The sequence below is a fragment of the Ranitomeya imitator genome, chromosome 2 (genome assembly GCF_032444005.1).
Source record: "Ranitomeya imitator isolate aRanImi1 chromosome 2, aRanImi1.pri, whole genome shotgun sequence".
Classification (NCBI taxonomy): domain Eukaryota; kingdom Metazoa; phylum Chordata; class Amphibia; order Anura; family Dendrobatidae; genus Ranitomeya; species Ranitomeya imitator.
Genome location: NC_091283.1, coordinates 381,782,979 through 381,801,783, shown reverse-complemented (window position 1 = coordinate 381,801,783; position 18,805 = coordinate 381,782,979). Strand labels below are relative to the sequence as shown.

The 18,805-nt window shown below is 42.1% G+C and overlaps 1 protein-coding gene across 1 annotated transcript in view; it reads right to left on the bottom strand.

Annotated features, from left to right (window-relative positions):
- Positions 1 to 18,805, bottom strand: part of LOC138664060 (zinc finger protein 665-like) — a 99,783-nt gene that overhangs the window by 65,805 nt on the left and 15,173 nt on the right. Inside the window, exons 2-4 of the mRNA XM_069750477.1 lie at positions 14,793 to 14,982; positions 14,484 to 14,663; positions 14,277 to 14,400 (exon numbers count right to left, since the gene is read on the bottom strand). Of these exons, the coding sequence (XP_069606578.1) occupies positions 14,277 to 14,400; positions 14,484 to 14,663; positions 14,793 to 14,975 (487 nt within the window). The 5' untranslated portion in view covers positions 14,976 to 14,982. The remainder of the gene's footprint in view (positions 1 to 14,276; positions 14,401 to 14,483; positions 14,664 to 14,792; positions 14,983 to 18,805) is intronic.

Genomic DNA, 18,805 nt, shown 5'->3' with positions numbered 1-18,805 from the left:
CATCTCCTGGTGCCATGCCCGTCTACTGGAAGGATAGAAGAAAAAACTACCTGTGCATCCAGTTCCTTTACTTTCTTCCCCAACTCTTCAAAGTCCTTGCAGATTGTCGGTAGGTCCTTCCTTGCCGTGTCATTGGTGCCAACATGTATCAGAAGAAATGGGTGGACGTCCTTGGAGTTGAAGAGCTTTGGTATCCTATCGGTCACATCCTTGATCATCGCACCTGGAAGGCAGCATACTTCTCTTGCAGTTATGTCCGGTCTGCAGATGGCTGCTTCTGTGCCTCTCAGTAGTGAGTCTCCCACCACCACCACTCTTCGTTGCTTCTTGGCTATACTTTTTGCTGTCACTTGTTGCTGTGTGCCCTTTTCTTTTTTGCTTGCTGGTATTGCTTCATCCTTAGGTGTGCCATCTTCATCCTCTACAAAGATTTGACATCGGTTCTTCAGTTGTGTGGTTGGTGATTTCTCCATGGTCTTCTTGCTTCTTTTGGTCACATGCTTCCACTCATCTGCTTTTGGAGGTTCTCTGACACTTTTTTCACCTTCTGTGACCAGTAGAGATGCTTCTGTTCTGTCTAGAAAGTCTTCATTCTCTTTGATGAGTTTCAAAGTTGCTATTCTTTCTTCCAGACCCCGCACCTTGTCTTCTAAAAGGGCCACTAGTCTACACTTCTGACAGGTGAAATTTAATTCTTCTTCTCGTCGATCTGTGAACATGTAGCACATGCTGCAGCTCACCATGTAGGTTGTCACATCTGCCATGTTGCTCCTAGATCCTGCTGACTTGCTGTGTGTTTTCCTTCTTGTGTAATCTACTCAGCCAAGCTCTCTTGCAATAATGTCCTACAGGCAAAAAATGTCCTAACGCTGCTTTTAATCCTGTGTGTCCCCAAATTTTTACTATTGATGCTGCCTATGCAGCATCAATAGTAAAAAGATGTAATGTTAAAAATAATAAAACAAAAAACCTGCTATGCACACCTTCCGTAGTCCGACGATGCGCTTGCGGCTGCCGCCAGCTTCCGTTCTCAGAGATGCCTTGTGAAATTACCCAAAAGACTTAGCGGTCTCGCGAGACCGCTAAGTCATCTGGGTAATTTTGCAATGCATCCTGGGAACGGAAGATGGCGGCAGCCGCGCGCATAGGGACAGCTTCGCTGGATCCCGGCGGGTGAGTATATAACTATTTTTATTTTAATTATCTTTTTTTAACACTGATATGTGCCCACACTGCTATATACTACGTGGGCAGTGTTATATAGCGCGTGGGCTGCGTTATATACACTATGTTCCAAATTATTATGCAAATTACATTTTTCTCGGATTTTCTAAATGGTCGGTGCAAATGACAGTCAGTCTAATAAAAGTCATCACCCGTTAGAGTATACATCGAATTTTATTGAAGAAAACTCCCAATGATAACAGTATAATCTCCAAAATGAATAAAAACTCAAAATGCACTGTTCCAAATTATTAGGCACAGTAGAATTTCTAAACATTTGATATGTTTTAAAGAACTGAAAATGCTCATTTGTGGAATTTGCAGCATTAGGAGGTCACATTCACTGAACAAAAAAGCTATTTAACTCCAAAACATCCTAACAGGTCAAGTTACATTACATAGGACCCCTTCTTTGATATCACCTTCACAATTCTTGGATTCTTGAGTTTTTGGAGAGTTTCTGCTTGTACGTCTTTGCATGAAGTCAGAATAGCCTCCCAGAGCTGCTGTTTTGATGTGAACTGCCTCCAACCCTCATAGATTTTTTGCTTGATGATACTCCAAAGTTTTTCTATAGGGTTGAGGTCAGGGGAAAATGGTGGCCACACCATGAGTTTAGCTCCTTTTATGCCCATAGCAGCCAATGACTGAGAGGTATTATTTGCAGCATGAGATGGGGTATTGTCATGCATGAAGATGATTTTGCTCCTGAAGGGATGTTTCTGCTTTTAGACCATGGAAGAAAGTTGTCAGTCAGAAACGCTATTTACTTTACAGAGGTCATTTTCACATCTTCAGGAACCTTAAAGGACCCCACCAGCTGTTTCCCCATGATTCCGGCTGAAAACATGATTTCTCCACCTCCTTGCTGACGTCGCAGCCTTGTTGAGACATGGTGGCCATCCACCAACCATCCACTACTCCATCCATCTGAACCATCCAGGGTTGCTCGACACTCATCAGTAAACAAGACTGTTTGAAAATTAGTCTTCATGTATGTCTGGGCCCACTGCAACCGTTTCTAATTGTGAACAGGGTTAAGGGGTGGCCTAATAGTAGGTTTATGCACCACAGCAAGCCTTTGAAGGATCATACACCTTGAGGTTTGAGGGACTCCAGAGGCACCAGCAGCTTCAAATAACTGTTTGCTGCTTTGTAATGGTATTTTGGCAACAGCTCTCTTAATCCAATGAATTTGTCTGGCAGAAACCTTCCTCATTATGCTTTTATCTGCATGAGCTCTGTCTGTGCTCTGTATGGGCAGCACGGTGGCGCAGTGGTTAGCACTGCAGCCTTGCAGCGCTGGGGTCCTGGGTTCTAATCCCACCCAGGACAACATCTGCAAAGAGTTTGTATGTTCTCCCCGTGTTTGCGTGGGTTTCCTCCGGGCACTCCGGTTTCCTCCCACATTCCAAAGACATACTGATAGGGATTTTAGATTGTGAGCCCCATCGGGGACAGTGATGATAACGTGTGCAAAACTGTAAAGCGCTGCGAAATATGTTAGCGCTATATAAAAATAAAGATTATTATATAAAAATAAAGATTATTATTATTTCAGTCACAAATCTCTTCACAGTATGATAATCACAAAGTTTTTGTGAAGTATCTAATTTTTCATACCTTGTCCAAGGCATTGCACTATTTAACGCTTTTCAGCAGCAAAGAGATCCTTTTTAGTTCTCATATTGCTTGAAAACTTTGGCCTGCTTAATAATGTGGAACATCATTTTTAGGTAGTTTTCCTTTAATAAGAATCACCTGGAAAACTAATTATCACATGTGTTTAAGATTGATTTCAGTGATCCATTGAGCCCTGAGACACAATACCATCCACAAGTTTATTTGAAAAACAAAGCAATTAAATCTTTGACACTTAAATCCAATTTGCATAATAATTTGGAACACAGTGTACAGCGTGGCTGCTATATATTACGTGGCCAGTGTTATATACTACGTGGGCAGTGTTATATACTGCGTGGGCTGCATTATATACTACGTGGCCAGTGTTATATACTATGTGGGCAGCGTTATATACCGCGTGGCTGCTATATACTATGCTATATACTACGTGGCCAGTGTTAGATACTATGTGGGCTGTGTTATATACTGTGTGGCCTGTGCTATACTATATATTACGTGGCCACTTATATACTGCATGGCCTGTGTTATATACTGCGTGGGCTGTGTTATATACTATTTGGGCTGTGTTATATACTGCGTGGCCACTGTTATATATTGCGTGGCCTGTATTAACGCATCGGGTATTCTACAATATGTATGTATGTATATATGTATGTATATAGCAGCCACATAGTATATAGCACAGGCCACATAGTATTTGTCTGCTATATACTACATGACTCCTATATACTACGTGGCCTGTGCTATATACTATGTGGCTGCTATATACATACATATTCTAGAATACCCGATGCGTTAGAATCGGGCCACCATCTAGTGTTCTATAAACTGACCATTAAAGATATAATGCGTACAGATAACAGCATTGTCACCATGTCCATATATTCACAGAGTAAATGTAATGATACTTATTGTATGTAACTGTAAAGTCCTGATAAATAAACCTTAATTCCCAACGCAATTCTCCCCTCTTATTCAATGTGTTCATCAGGAAAAAGGTTTTCACACCAAAAAAAGAGGTCCCATTGGAAGCTTAATAATTCAATATTTCTCTCAGTGGTCCTGCATGTTTTTCTCCCATGTCTCAAATGAGCTCCATAGTTTTAGACTGGACTAGCCCCACTGTTCCCTTCCCTTTCTGCATGGTTATCAAATCCAATTATACTTTTTAACCCTTCCTTTTTATAGTATTAAAATAAAAGTTTTTGTAAATAGTAGGAGGGTCTTCAAGTTTTTGTATTTTCGTTTTTTATGTCCATGTGACATCGATGTGATGTCAGTTTTCATATTCATTATAAAATACAGTTCCATTGGTTAACAATGGAAATCATCTGTAAAAATAGGATGCCACACAGATGTTCTATGTGGATTCAAATTATATTTTACACACCCATAGACTTGAATGGGCAAGCCTTAGCCAAGACTCGAAAGAGAAAACTGCACACTGAATTTTTCTCTCATGACAGTCGGATGGAGAGAAAAATCGGTCATCTGAACAGCCCTCTTGAATAATGTGTCAGTGTGCTATCTGAACTGCATGAGTCCTAAAACCAATGTGTCTATGGCTTAAATGAAACTCTGTAGGTCAGTGTGCTGTCTGAGCACAAGATGGACACAGCCCCAGGTGGTGTCAAATGGGTATGTGAATGTAGCCTAACTCAACTCAATTAATAACATAATCTCCATTAAAGATTTTTTTATTGGTTCTAGTGTTTTTATAGGTTTCACCATTTGGACTCCTTTGGACCGGCATTGGATAATACAACAATATTTCATTTCACATTAAAATATTACCATTTTGGGAACAAGAAAATGGCTACTTCTTTCCTGTGTGTGTTCTTTGATGTCTAACAAAACTTGATTTGGCTGTAAAACATTTCCCACATTCTGAACATGAATATGGCTTCTCCCCTGTGTGAATTCTATGATGTGTAACCAGATTTATTTTCTTATTAAACCCTTTCCCACATTCTGAACATGAGAATAACTGCTCCCCTGTGTGTATTCTCTGATGTGCAACAAGATTTGCTTTCTGATTAAAACATCTCCCACATTCTGAACATGAATATGGCTTCTCTCCCGTGTGAATTCTCTGATGTATAAGAAGAGATGATTTGTTTACAAAATATTTCTCACATTCTGAGCAAGAATATTGCTTCTTTCTTATTAGAACTCTCTCACGTTGCTTTTCCCTTTTGTTGTCTTTATTTTGCTTAAAAGTCTGTGATGTATCTGTAAAAATAACCTGCTGAAAAGCATTGCTTGATAGATTTTTGTTGTGACGGACTGGATGCATTTCTGGGATAGTATCACACTCTTCATCTGTGTCTGCTGTAACATTACGATCATCTGCTTTAACATCTGATATCATATGTTCCCTTGAGCTCCTGGTACAGACATCTTCCAAAAATGAAACTATTGTTATTATTTTTATTCAGTAACACTACCTTCTAAACGTATTAATTCAAATATAATTTATAACGTTTCCATATCAAAATGTCTATAAAATTTAAACATCAACTGATTAAGACATTGGCAGCCACAGTAGACCTTGAACTACTGCTAGAATTTACCTTGCCTTTGCTCCCGATGTCCACCTGCCTGATTTCTAAGTATGACTCAATTCAATTTTTCTTACCCTATAAAACTCAAACTGTAAACTGAGAGTTATCAAGGAATCCATTGCATGACCAATGGACTCCCTACATTGAAATCCAAATCATTGGTGAAGGTTGAATACCAAAAATACTTTGGATCCAGTTGACTAGCCCCAAAGCTCTTTGTTTTTCACCTTGATAGTAAGCAGAATCATCTATATATATATAATTGTCTAAGGGTCACTTCAGTCTGTCTGTCTGTCCTTCTGTCACGGTTATTCATTCGCTGATTGGTCTCGGCAGCTGCCTGTCATGGCTGCCGCGACCAATCAGCAACGGGCACAGTCCGATTAGTCCCTCCCCTACTCCCCTGCACTCACTGCCCGGCGCCCGCTCCGTAATCCCCTCCACTCACCGCTCACACAGGGTTAATGGCAGCGGTAACGGCCCATGGTGTAACACACTCCGTTACCGCTGCTATTAACCCTGTGTGTCCCCCAACTATTGACGCTGCCTATGCAGCATCAATAGTAAAAATAGGTCATGTTAAAAATAATTTAAAAAAAAAACCTGCTATACTCACCCTCCGCCGCCTTTGCTGCTCCTCGCCACGCTCCCGGGACCGCTCCATTGCAAGCGGCAGCTTCCGTTCCCGTCCCAGGGCTGGTGTGTGACAAGGACCTGCCGTGACTCACCGTCATGTGACCGCGACGTCATCATAGGTCCTGCTCACACCAGCCCTGGGACCAACAGAAGCTGCCGCTTGCAATGGAGCGGTCCCGGGAGCGTGGCGAGGAGCAGAAAAGGCGGCGGACGGTGAGTATAGCAGGACTTCCAACGGGCCTTCGGAAGGTGAGTATTTGTTTTTGTTTTTTTTAAGTCTCTATACTACCTGGCTCTGTGCTGGGCAATATACTACGTGGCTCTGCTATATACTATGTGGCTGGGCAATATACTCCGTCGCTGGGCAATATAGTAGGTGACTTGGCAATATACTACGTGACTGGGCAATATACTACGTGGCTCTGCTATATACTACGTGACTGGGCAATATACTACGTGGCTGGGCAATATACTACGTGGCTGGGCAATATACTACGTCGCTGGGCAATATACTACGTCACTGGGCAATATACTATGTGGCTGGGCAATATACTATGTGGCTGGGCAATATACTACGTGGCTGGGCAATATACTACGTGGCTGGGCAATATACTACGTCGCTGGGCAATATACTACGTAGACATGCATATTCTAGAATACCCGATGCGTTCGAATCGGGCCACCATCTAGTAAAATAATAACTGGCTAATAGTGTGAAGTCACATCTCGTCTGTAACCTGTGGAGGATCAAGTTCATGGATTCTCTCAATTGGAGCATGAATTTACCAAATAAATTCCAACTTCGGAACTTTCCTTTTATGCTGCAGCTTTAGCGCCAACGCCTGAAGTCAACGTCAATTTATCTGATCGATTTTCCACAGATAACCAATTCTTTTGTGCTTTTCTGTCAAAGTTGTAAAGCTTATTTCTAGACCAATCCTCTGAATCTAAACAGCTAAATGTTAGATTTAATATTTCCTTACAGAATGATCCTTGGATTTAGGCATTTTCTCTCTTATTAATCTCCTCAGCTATTATCTGTGTAAATCATCAAGGGAACTAATTTTAGTTTTTGAGTTTTCATTTCCTTCCTGCTCTTCTTAAAAGAGCCATAGCGAATTTATTTTTCTTTTTATATAGCAGCATTGAAGGCTTTTTTTTGTGGGATGAGTTGTAGCTTTGTATGAGAACGTTCATCTTACCATATAATGTCCTTGCAACCTGGGAACAAAATTACAAGGAGGGTCAAATTGTAAACTTGCAGTCCGTGTGCAGGAAAAATGAGCTGGTGTTATGTTTCTCCTGGCCAAATTATGGCTATAAGAAACTTAACACATTTTTATTATGTTGTATTTTAGTGGTATATTTTGAAATATCTGATATTTACAGATATGGCAATGCCATTTTTTTTATCCTTGACTAATGTTTTTGTAAAAAGTGGGCGATTTGATATGAAATCCTTTTATTTACAACCTTTTCAAATTATATTTTATGATTATTGCCCCCTTAGGGACTTGTTCACTTTGATCATCTCATTGCTTGTACTATACACTGCAATACATCAGCATTGCAGTACATAGTGAACATAACATTCTACTATTAAGCCCAGTCACAGCTATAAGTACTAAGATTGAAGTTATGGGTGCCTTCAGTAGGCCCCCAGGTGCCATAACAATCCATTGACTCTCCGTGATGGCCTAACGGGGATGATGGTTGACAGAACATACACCAACATTATCAACCAATAACCACACTGGCGCTGCACGTGTCTGTATGAAAGGGGAGAGAGGATAAGGAAAAGCAGCTGGAATTTAGACAGAAGTTGTGCTGACCTCTGTCGATTATATTGGCATAAACAGTAAGTGTTAAAAATCCCGCGCTAAAAAATGCCTCGCTACAAAGGCTTGGTTAAAACTAAAAGTTCCGCTACTTACAAATGAGAGTGTGTGGATAAACACATTAAAGGTAAATGTTGTGACCAGCAGGCTGCAGTCAGGGATTAGGGTATATTAAACCTTCCTTGTGAGGGTCCAATAATTAGAGATTAACAGCCTGGTTCATATATAATCCATTTCGCATACCTTTAAGATGCTGCATAAAGATGCCCCGTTGTCCACAGGGTGGATAACTCCGGTATGCGTGGTTTCTGTGCCGCTCGTGAGGCAGAGCAAGCAGTGCGGAGGAAGTGCCGTAAGGTGCAGAGCCACAGGCGCCCCGGCCGGTAGCGTCCCTGGTTGCACGAGGAGGAAAGGTCAGATCTGACTCCCCTGTGTTTCCGTAAGATAAGTGACGTCACTTCTAGGTCGAGCGGCCGAGCAGCATCGGCCATCTTCCTTTCTCCCTCGTGCTACCAGGGATGCTACCGGCCGGGGCGCCTCTGGCTCTCCACCTTACGGCACTTCCTCCGCACTGCACGCTCTGCCTCACGAGCGGCACCGGAACCACGCATAACGGAGTTATCCACCCTGTGGACAACGGGGCATCTTTATGCAGCATCTTAAAGGTATGCAAAATGGATTATATATGAATCAGGCTGCTAATCTCTAATTATTGGACCCTCACAAGGAAGGTTTAATATACCCTAATCCCTGACTGCAGCCTGCTAGTCACAACATTTACCTTTAATGTGTTTATCCACACACTCTCGTTTGTAAGTAGTGGAACTTTTAGTTTTAACCAAGCCTTTGTAGCGAGGCATTTTTTAGCGCAGTATTTTTAACACTTACTGTATACACCATCATTAATCAAAACCATTTGCATGCTATCAAAAACTGACAGTATTTCTAAATGGCTAAACAACTGATTTAGCTCTGGTTGCCATTACAGGCATCCTCCGCATATTGATTTTGAAGAGTTAGAACTATTTATTGGACTGCAAAAAACTTTGATCCTGCATATATTAAAATAAAAAAGTACAGTGGGGAAAATAAAAAAAATCTGTACGTTTTATCATATGTACACTTCAACTGTGAGAGACAGAATCTGAAAATAAAAACCAGAAAAACACATTGAACATATAATAATCCTGAAAGAAGAAATATAATCCTCTCATATATGAGAGCATATAGGAACCTATTGAGTTCAACAGAGAGATACTGGGATCCAAAATTGTACAAGTATAAATATCAAAATTTTAATTAATAGATAATACATACAGTGGAATACGTAAGGCAGCCACATTAAAATAAATAATGAACAGAAGCAGAGATTGTGCATAATTATCCAGAAAAATGTCATTACTGTGTGTTGACATAGACAACATATGGAGTAGAAAGGTCATAATACAGTAGATATAGAACAATGTCTCTAATAACCGGCTTAAATCTAAGCCTGCACCATGTGTAAGTATAACTGATAGATTAAAGCGATATACAGTTAAGTCCATATATATTTGGACAGAGACAACATTTTTCTTATTTTGGTTATAGACATTACCACAATGAATTTTAAACAAAACAATTCAGAAGCAGTTGAAGTTCGGACTTTTAGCTTTCATTTGACGGTATCCACATTAAAATTTAATGAAGAGTTTAGGAGTTTCAGCTCCTTAACATGTGCCACCCTGTTTTTAAAGGGACCAAAAGTAATTGGACAATTGACTCCAAGGCTATTTCATGTACAGGTGCGGGCAATCCCTTCGTTATGTCATTCTCAATTAAGCAGGCAAAAGGCCTGGAGTTGATTTGAGGTGTGGTGCTTGCATTTGGAAGGTTTTGCTGTGAAGTAAACATGCGGTCAAAGAAGCTCTCCATGCAGGTGAAACAAGCCATCATTACGCTGCGAAAACAGAAAAAACCCATCCGAGAAATTGCTACAATATTGGGAGTGGCAAAATCTACAGTTTGGTACATCCTGAGAAAGAAAGAAAGCACTGGTGAACTCATCAATGCAAAAAGACCTGGGCGCCCACGGAAGACAACAGTGGTGGATGATCGCAGAATAATCTCCATGGTGAAGAGAAACCCCTTCACAACAGCCAACCAAGTGACCAACACTCTCCAGGAGGTCGGCGTATCAATATCCTAATCCACCATAAAGAGAAGACTGCATGAAAAGTAATACAGAGGGTTCACTGCACGGTGCAAGCCACTCATAAGCATCAAGAATAAAAAGGCTAGACTGGACTTTGCTAAAAAACATCTAAAAAAGCCAGCACTGTTCTGGAAGAACATTCTTTGGACAGATGAAACCAAGATCAACCTCTACCAGAATAATGGAAAGAGAAAAGTATGGTGAAGGCGTGGTACAGCTCATGATCCAAAGCATACCACATCATCTGAAAAACACGGCGGAGGCAGTGTGATGGCTTGGGCATGCATGGCTGCCAGTGGCACTGGGTCACTAGTGTTTATTGATGATGTGACACAGGACAGAAGCAGCCAAATGAATTCTGAGGTATTCAGAGCCATACTGTGTGCTCAGATCCAGCCAAATGCAGCCAAACTGATTGGTCGTTGTTTCATACTACAGATGGACAATGACCCAAAACATAAATCCAAAGCAGCCCAGGAGTTTATTAAAGCAAAGAAGTGGAATATTCTTGAATGGCCAAGTCAGACACCTGATCTCAACCCAATTGAGCAGCATTTCACTTGTTAAAGACAAAACTTCAGACAGAAAGGCCCACAAACAAACAGCAACTGAAAACCACCGCAGTGAAGGCCTGGCAGAGCATCAAAAAGGAGGAAACACAGCGTCTGGTGATGTCCATGAGTTCAAGACTTCAGGCAGTCATTGCCAACAAAGGGTTTTCAACGAAGTACTAGAAATGAACATTTTATTTAAAATTATTTAATCTGTCCAATTACTTTTGGTCCCTTTAAAAACAGGGTGGCACATGTTAAGGAGCTAAAACTCCTAAACCCTTCATCCAATTTTAATGTGGATACCCTCAAATGAAAGCTGAAAGTCTAAACTTCAACTGCATATGAATTGTTTTGTTTAAAATTCATTGTGGTAATGTCTATAACCAAAATTAGAAAAATGTTGTCTCTGTCCAAATATATATGGACTTAACTGTAAGTATTAAACCTGTATATTACCTGTAGTCATAGTATATGTCAGTATTGGGGTAAGGAGCAACCTTGGCGGGTGCTTCACCGCCTAGGTACGCGGCTTCATCAGGAGGTAATGATTCAATACACCGTAGTGACATTTTTCTAGATAATTATGCACAATCCTACTAGAATGTGTGTTAGCTATTTATCATATGTATGACTGCTCACATATTGAGGACAATGTACGCCTTTGCTATAGTGGGGTGAATTGTTTTATCTGCTTTTGTTGTCTATTCATTATTTATTTTAAAGTGGCTGCCTTAGGTATACCACTGTATATATTAATTTATTATTTATTAACAAAATATGGACATTTATACTTGTACAATTTGGATCCCCCAAAAAATCACATTATATGAGTTTTAAATAATTAATTTGCATTGTAATGCATGAAATAAGTATTTCATACAATAGAAAAACAGAACTTAATTTTTGGTACAGAAACCCTTGTTTGCAATTACGGAGGTCAGATGTTTCCTGTAGTTCTTGACCAAGTTATCACACACTGCAGAAGAGATTTTGGCCCACTCCTCCAATTAGATCTTCTCTAGATCTTTCAGGTTTTTGTCTGTCACTGGGCAACATTGAGTTTCAGCTCCCTCCCTCCAAAGATTTTCTATTGGGTTCAAGTCTTAAGACTGGCTAGGCCCATCTATGACCTTAAAATGCTTCTTACAGAGCCACTGCATAGTTGCCCTGGATGTGTGTTTGTCATTGTCATACTGCAAGACCCAGCCACGACCCATCTGCAATGCTGTAACTGATTGAAGGAGGTTGTGGCCAAAATCTTGCAATACATGACCCCATCTACCCTCCCTTCAATATGGTGCAGTCATACTGTCCCCTTTGCAGGAAAGCACCACCATAGCCTGATGTTTCCCCCACCATGCTTCACAGTTGGGAAAGTGATCTTGGGGTTGTACTCATACTTCTTCATCCTCCAAACATGGCGAGTAGAGTTGATACCAAAAAGTTCTATTTTGGTCTCACCTGACCTTCTCTCCCATGCCTCCTCTGGATCATCCAGATGGTCATTGGCGAACTTCAAACGGGCCTGGACATGTGCTGGTGTGAGCAGGGGGACCTTTACGTGACCCACAGGATTTTAATCCACGACGGCGTATTGTGTTACTAACGGTAATGTTTGAGACTGTGGCCCCAGCTCTCTTCAGGTCATTGACCAAGTCTCCTTCCATGTAGATCTGGGCTGATTCCTGACCTTTCTGAGAGACACTCTTGCCCCATGAGGCGAGATGTTGCATGCAGCCCCAGACCGAGGAAGATTGACAGTCAACTTGTGTTTCTACCTTTGTCTAATAATTGTGCAAACAGTTGTTGCCTTCTCACCAAGTTGCTTGCCTATTGTCCTGCAGCTCATCCCAGCCTTGTGCATGACTACAATTTTGTAACTGGTGTCGTTAGACATGTCTTTGCTGTTGGTCATAGTGAAGAGGTGGGAGTGTGATTGGTTGAGCGTGTAGACAAGTGTTTTTATACAGTTAATGAGTTCAAACAGATGCAACTAATGCAATAAAAATTACAGACATCTCCATCCTTTGTAGTTGAGAAAACTTGCAAAATTGGTAGTGTATTGGCACTATAAAACAAAGAGAAGAAGTATGCCAAACAAGGGACCATCTATGTTTACAAGCCAAAAAGTACATTAAAAACACTTAAAAATAGCCCAATGACTATCTAAAATATAAACTAGAAAAGCTCACGATAGGGTTAAGGTACCGTCACACTAAGCGACGCTGCAGCGATACTGACAACGATCCGGATCGCTGCATTGTCGCTGTTTGGTCGCTGGAGAGCTGTCACACAGACAGCTCTCCAGTGACCAACGATGCCGGTAACCAGGGTAAACATCGGGTTACTAAGCGCAGGGCCGCGCTTAGTAACCCGATGTTTACCCTGGTTACCATCGTTAAAGTAAAAAAAACAACCACTACACACTTACCTACCGCTGTCTATCCCCGGCGCTGTGCTTCTCTGCTCTGGCTGTGAGCACAGCGGCCGGAAAGCAGAGCAGAGAAGCACAGCACCGGGGACAGACAGCGGTAGGTAAGTATGTAGTGGTTGTTTTTTTTACTTTTACGCTGGTAACCAGGGTAAACATCGGGTTACTAAGCGCGGCCCTGCGCTTAGTAACCCGATGTTTACCCTGGTTACCAGCGAAGACATCGCTGAATCGGCGTCACACACGCCGATTCAGCGATGTCAGCGGGAGAGCCAGCGACGAAATAAAGTCCTGGCCTTTCTGCCCCGACCAGCGATATCACAGCAGGGGCCTGATCGCTGCTGCGTGTCACACTGGACGATATCGCTAGCCAGGACGCTGCAACGTCACGGATCGCTAGCGATATCGTCCAGTGTGACGGTACCTTTAAAGTCTGTCCTATCAGATGACATAACGAACAGGATATCAATGGTATACACAGCAACCTTAATATACAGTATGCACCTGGACACTAATATGGTGAATGCTGGATCTATGCAGATGTTTAAAAAGAACAATCAAAGCCATTTTATGGAGATTGAGCAAGAAATAAAAAACTATAAATATAAAGAAATTACTGCAGGGACTAATACGTGTAGATAAACATTACACATGACACACTGCCAGCACAGCCAAAATGGTCCTCGGTAACTATACTCTACATTTAATATTTACTACTCACCTGTGCGGTCATCTGTAAGAATCTCCTCTTTCCACGACTCATCACCCATCACATACGTCTCTGTAGTATTAATATGGGTCAGATCTTTACCCTGAAACAAATATTGTAAAAGTCACAGACAGATGAAGATGTCACATCTATGATCAGCTCTAATCCTGCCATCTCCACCATTCTCATTACACAAGAATAAAACATATAATACTGGTGGATAAAACAAGACTGAACACAAGACCTTCACAGCCTTCTACACATAATATGGGAGATCTTATGACACCTTCTCTCCATCTACCTGATGATCCTGAGGAACATTGGGATCTTCTTTTTTAAAGTCCTGTGGAAGAAGATGATGTGGACATCTCTCTGGTGTTGTCCTCTCACTGGATAGATCTGGAGGAAACATATAGAGGGACTGAATTCATTCTTTGCATACAGATAATTATAGGCCATGTGTATTTAGTCCTGTCTATTACCTGGTGATGTGAGGGGCTGGGGAACCTCCATCATGACGTCCTTGTACAGATCTTTGTGTCCTTCTAAATACTCCCACTCCTCCATGGAGAAAAAGACGGTGACATCCTGACACCTTATAGGAACCTGACACATACAATGATACTGTCATCCCCCCGATCCCTTCATAGCATTACTGAATAATGTCCCAGCATTCCCAGCAGTGTCACCTCTCCAGTCAGCAGCTCAATTATCTTATAGGTGAGTTCCAGGATCTTCTGGTCATTGATGTCCTCATGAATCAGAGGGTGAGGTGGAGGCCCCGTGATTGGGCTCAGGGTTCTTCCCCAACCCTCAGACACAGGAGCCTGACAGCGCTCACTAGAGGTCTTCTTCACTACTGTGTAATCCTGGTTATGGAGAGACACATTAATAAACCTCACTACAGACATGTCCAGAATCCTCACCTCTCCAGTTCTTTCCGTCTGTTATTCCCATAGATAAGAATGATGTAATGTGACGTCATCAGAATCTCTCACCTCTCCAGTAATCCGGAAGAGGATCTCTAGGGTGAGGTGTAATATCCTCTCCGCCATCTTGTCCCTGTCCCTATCCATCCTTGTAGGGTCACTCAGGAGAATTCTCTTATATAGAAGATCTCCACCGAGAGGATCCGATATTGTAGGGAACTGAATGGGGAGAAGATGGTGATGTAACATCATAACGGTCCTGCATAATAATACAATTACTGGAGATAATGGGAATTTTTGTATGGGCTGAAACATGACCTGAATATCTTATGCATGCAGTTGTCGTGTTCAGGCAATCATTGGCTATGCTGGTCACTGCCAGGGGCATAACAGTCGTGCCAGTGCGAGGAAGGGAGGCCCACCTATGACAACTTCGATTTCACCTGCATGTGCATCCTGGGAAACACATTCAGCTGAAATGTGTTACAGCACAGAGACCAACCAACTCTCTGAACTGCAATACCTGCTGCCGGCCAATCAGAGGCTGGCAGCAGACATTGGTTTGCCTGTGTCATGCGGCATTGGCAGTCACATCATGCTCTGTCCGTTCCAGCAAGCCAAAATCATCTGCGCCAGCTTTAGAGTTTGACACGCACGTCGTGGGAGCAGAGGATTGCAAGAATAATATTTTGCTTCTTTTTAAAATGTGCTGGAGAAGAATCAAAATGACCCAGTAATATTATAGGAAAGAGCCCTCGTCTTCTAAGGGCCATACAATATTTAACTTCCCCCTGACATTGCTGAATGAACACCAGTTTTAGGTAAACTGAGTTGCAGCTATTAATGGAAGCATTAACTTTACCAATACTGTTTTTAGTTTTGTTTTTATTGGGGTGGGGGGGGGGCGAATGATTTTTATGACATTCAAATTACCTGTTGTTCTTTGGGTCAGTATGGATATGTTGGTGCCAAACTTATAACTTTTGTTTTTACTACTTAAAGTAAAAAATGCATTTTCTGAGATCCATAACTTTATTTCTCAGTTGATGAATCGTAAAGGATGGATTTTTCAAGTTATGGTTTTTACCATTTTAGGGTCCATTCCACATTTCTTAGTTCTCTTTTTCCATTTTTCTGGAGGTAAAGTGACCAAAAATCAGCAATTTTTTTCATTCCAATTATATTTGCTTCCTGCGTTCACCTTGTGGGATAAATATCCCATTAAAATATTTATTACTTCACACACTTACAGACGCAAAATACGAAAAGTATTTCTAACTTTTTACATTTTTTTTACTGTTTTTCTAAGTACTTTAAGCCAGTGATTGCTTGCACAAAATACTGTAATGCTGTAATTTTTCAGTGTACTGTAACCTTGCCAAACACCTATGAAATTCAGCCACAGTCTGAAAATTCACATTCCCTGGAAAAAAGCTTTTTGTTGTTCTTTGTTCTCATCACCCAAAAGGACTTAAATATTCATCCACTGTGGGGACCGCATGTGTGGAGGGCACTCAGGAATTGAGACCACTCCACACAATAGATATGGGCTGTGTCACACAGCCGGCATCAGTCTTTAACTGAAGCGGATGAAGCTAAACACCAAATCACTGTTGTTAACCATTTAAATGCTGCTGTCAAATTCTGACAGCGACATTTAAATGGAGTGGTCGCCAGCAATGCAATTGTGAGGATCAGATTGGTTATCATTGCAGCTGTGGGGTAAAGGACCCATGTCTGCCATCCAGGGATTCAATGAAAACCTCAATTTTTGTTCTAAGCTGCAATATTATGGTATCGGAGCATTATAAAGAACAGGTAAACAATCACAGGTTTATGTCCTCTAAAGGGACTAAAAAATAATCTATAACATTTAAAAAAATGCTTATAATAAAAAATAGAGATAAAAACTCAAATATCCAAATTTTCCTCCATAAAAATAAATCTGTCACCAGGTTTTTGCTACATCATCTGAGAGCAGCATGAATGCAGGAAAATAAGCCCTGAATCCAACAATGTATCATTTAGTTTACTGGGTGAAGCAGATGTGTCCCAACAGAGTGCTTTGATGTAGCAGAACTCAGAAAGCTAACCCCCCCTACACCACAGCTTTCTGTATATATTTTCTATTGACAGTGAGCTGGTTATCAAAGAACGGGGTGTGTCCAGATGCTAGCCTAAGCAGACATGTGGTTGCAGAGTTCCTGCCAGGCTCTTCACTAAACTGTTTTATAATACCTACACCCACATTTCTCCCTGCTTCTCTCATGGGCCCCAGGAGAGTGAGGACCCCTGTGTTGTCAGGAGATGTACCGGCTGGGTCGGCAACCGCTCTGGATGCTTTCCTCCTACGGGAGCAGAGCGGCATGTCGGTCCGGGTGCCATCTTGCTCTGAGTGGGAGGTGGCCGGACGACATGTGAAGACTGCAGATCCAGGCGGACTGGTAAGGGGGACCTTCAACTTTTTATTATTATTTATTATTATAGCGCCATTTATTCCATAGTGCTTTAAATGTGAGGACGGGTATACATAATAAAAACAAGTACAGTAATCTTAAACAATACAAGTCAAGTCTGGTACAGGAGGAGAGAGGGCCCTGCCTGCAAGGACTCACATTCTACAAGGAATGGGTGAAGATACAGTAGGTGAGGGTAGACCTGGTCATGCAACAGTTTAGTCGATCGGTGGTTACTGCAGGTTGTAGGTCGGAAGAGGTAGGTCTTCAAGTTCGTTTTGAAGGTTTCCATGGTTTTTCCAGCAGATCCTGAGATTGGAGGGGGTAAGGAGGTTGTTCACATGGGAGGCGTCCCACGGCAGCAGCAGGCTTGTATTGAGCAGGAGACACAGATCTCCCTTGACCGTGTGCCTCTCAAGATGGCGGATCGCCACAGGATGATGAAGGAGGACATCTTCCCCCCCTCTCTTTGCAGAGTCATGTCTCAGAGCCCTAAAGGTACCTTCACACTGAGCGACTTTAGAACGATAACGATAGCGATCCGTGATGTTGCAGCGTCCTGGATAGCGATATCGTTGTGTTTGACACGTAGCAGCGATCAGGATCCTGCTGTGAGATCGCTGGTCGGAGCTAGAAGGCCAGAACTTTATTTTGTCACTGGATCACCCGCTGACATAGCTGAATCGGCGTGTGTGACGCCGATTCAGCGATGTCTTCACTTGTAACCAGGGTAAACATCGGGTTACTAAGCGCAGGGCCGCGCTTAGTAACACGATGTTTACTCTGGTTACCATTGTAAATGTTAAAAAAAAACAAATACTACATACTTACATTCCAGTGTCTGTCGCGTCCCCTCGCCGTCAGCTTCCCGCACTGTGTCTGTGCCGGCCGGCCGTAAAGCAGAGCACAGCGGTGACGTCACCGCTCTGCTTTACGGCCGGCGCTTACACAGTGCAGGGAAGGTGACGGCGAGGGACGCGACACCAGAATGTAAGTATGTAGTGTTTTTTTTTTTTTTTACATTTACAATGGTAACCAGGGTAAACATCGGGTTACTAAGCGCGGCCCTGCGCTTAGTAACCCGATGTTTACCCTGGTTACCAGGGGACTTCGGCATCGTTGGTCGCTGGAGAGCTGTCTGTGTGACAGCTCTCCAGCGACCACACAACGACGAAACAGCGACGCTGCAGCGATCGGCATCGTTGCCTATATCGCTGCAGCGTCGCTTAATGTGACGGTACCTTTACTCTCTCTCAGAATTATAAAGACCCCCATTGATAAAAGCAGAATGGATGGCGAAATGAGGGAAGTGTTTTCCCAGAAGTGCCCTGTAAGCTATCATCTAAAATCTCCCACTTCGCTGATTCTTGACAGACTTAATCTAATTTGGTGTTTACTATTCTCTAAATTGCAGAAGTTCGCATAATGCAGTTGTCCATTTCTCTTCATCAGTATTAGCCGATGCAGGTACACCTTTATTATACTTCTTAAGATAGAGGAAGCCATATATATTGTACGCAGAAATGTCCATAAAATATTGTTGCTATATGCCTGGGGGAGCTCTTGTTTGACTTGCTGGAAGGGATATTTTTTCCTTGTTCCTAGAGGGGTTTTTTTTTTTGCGTG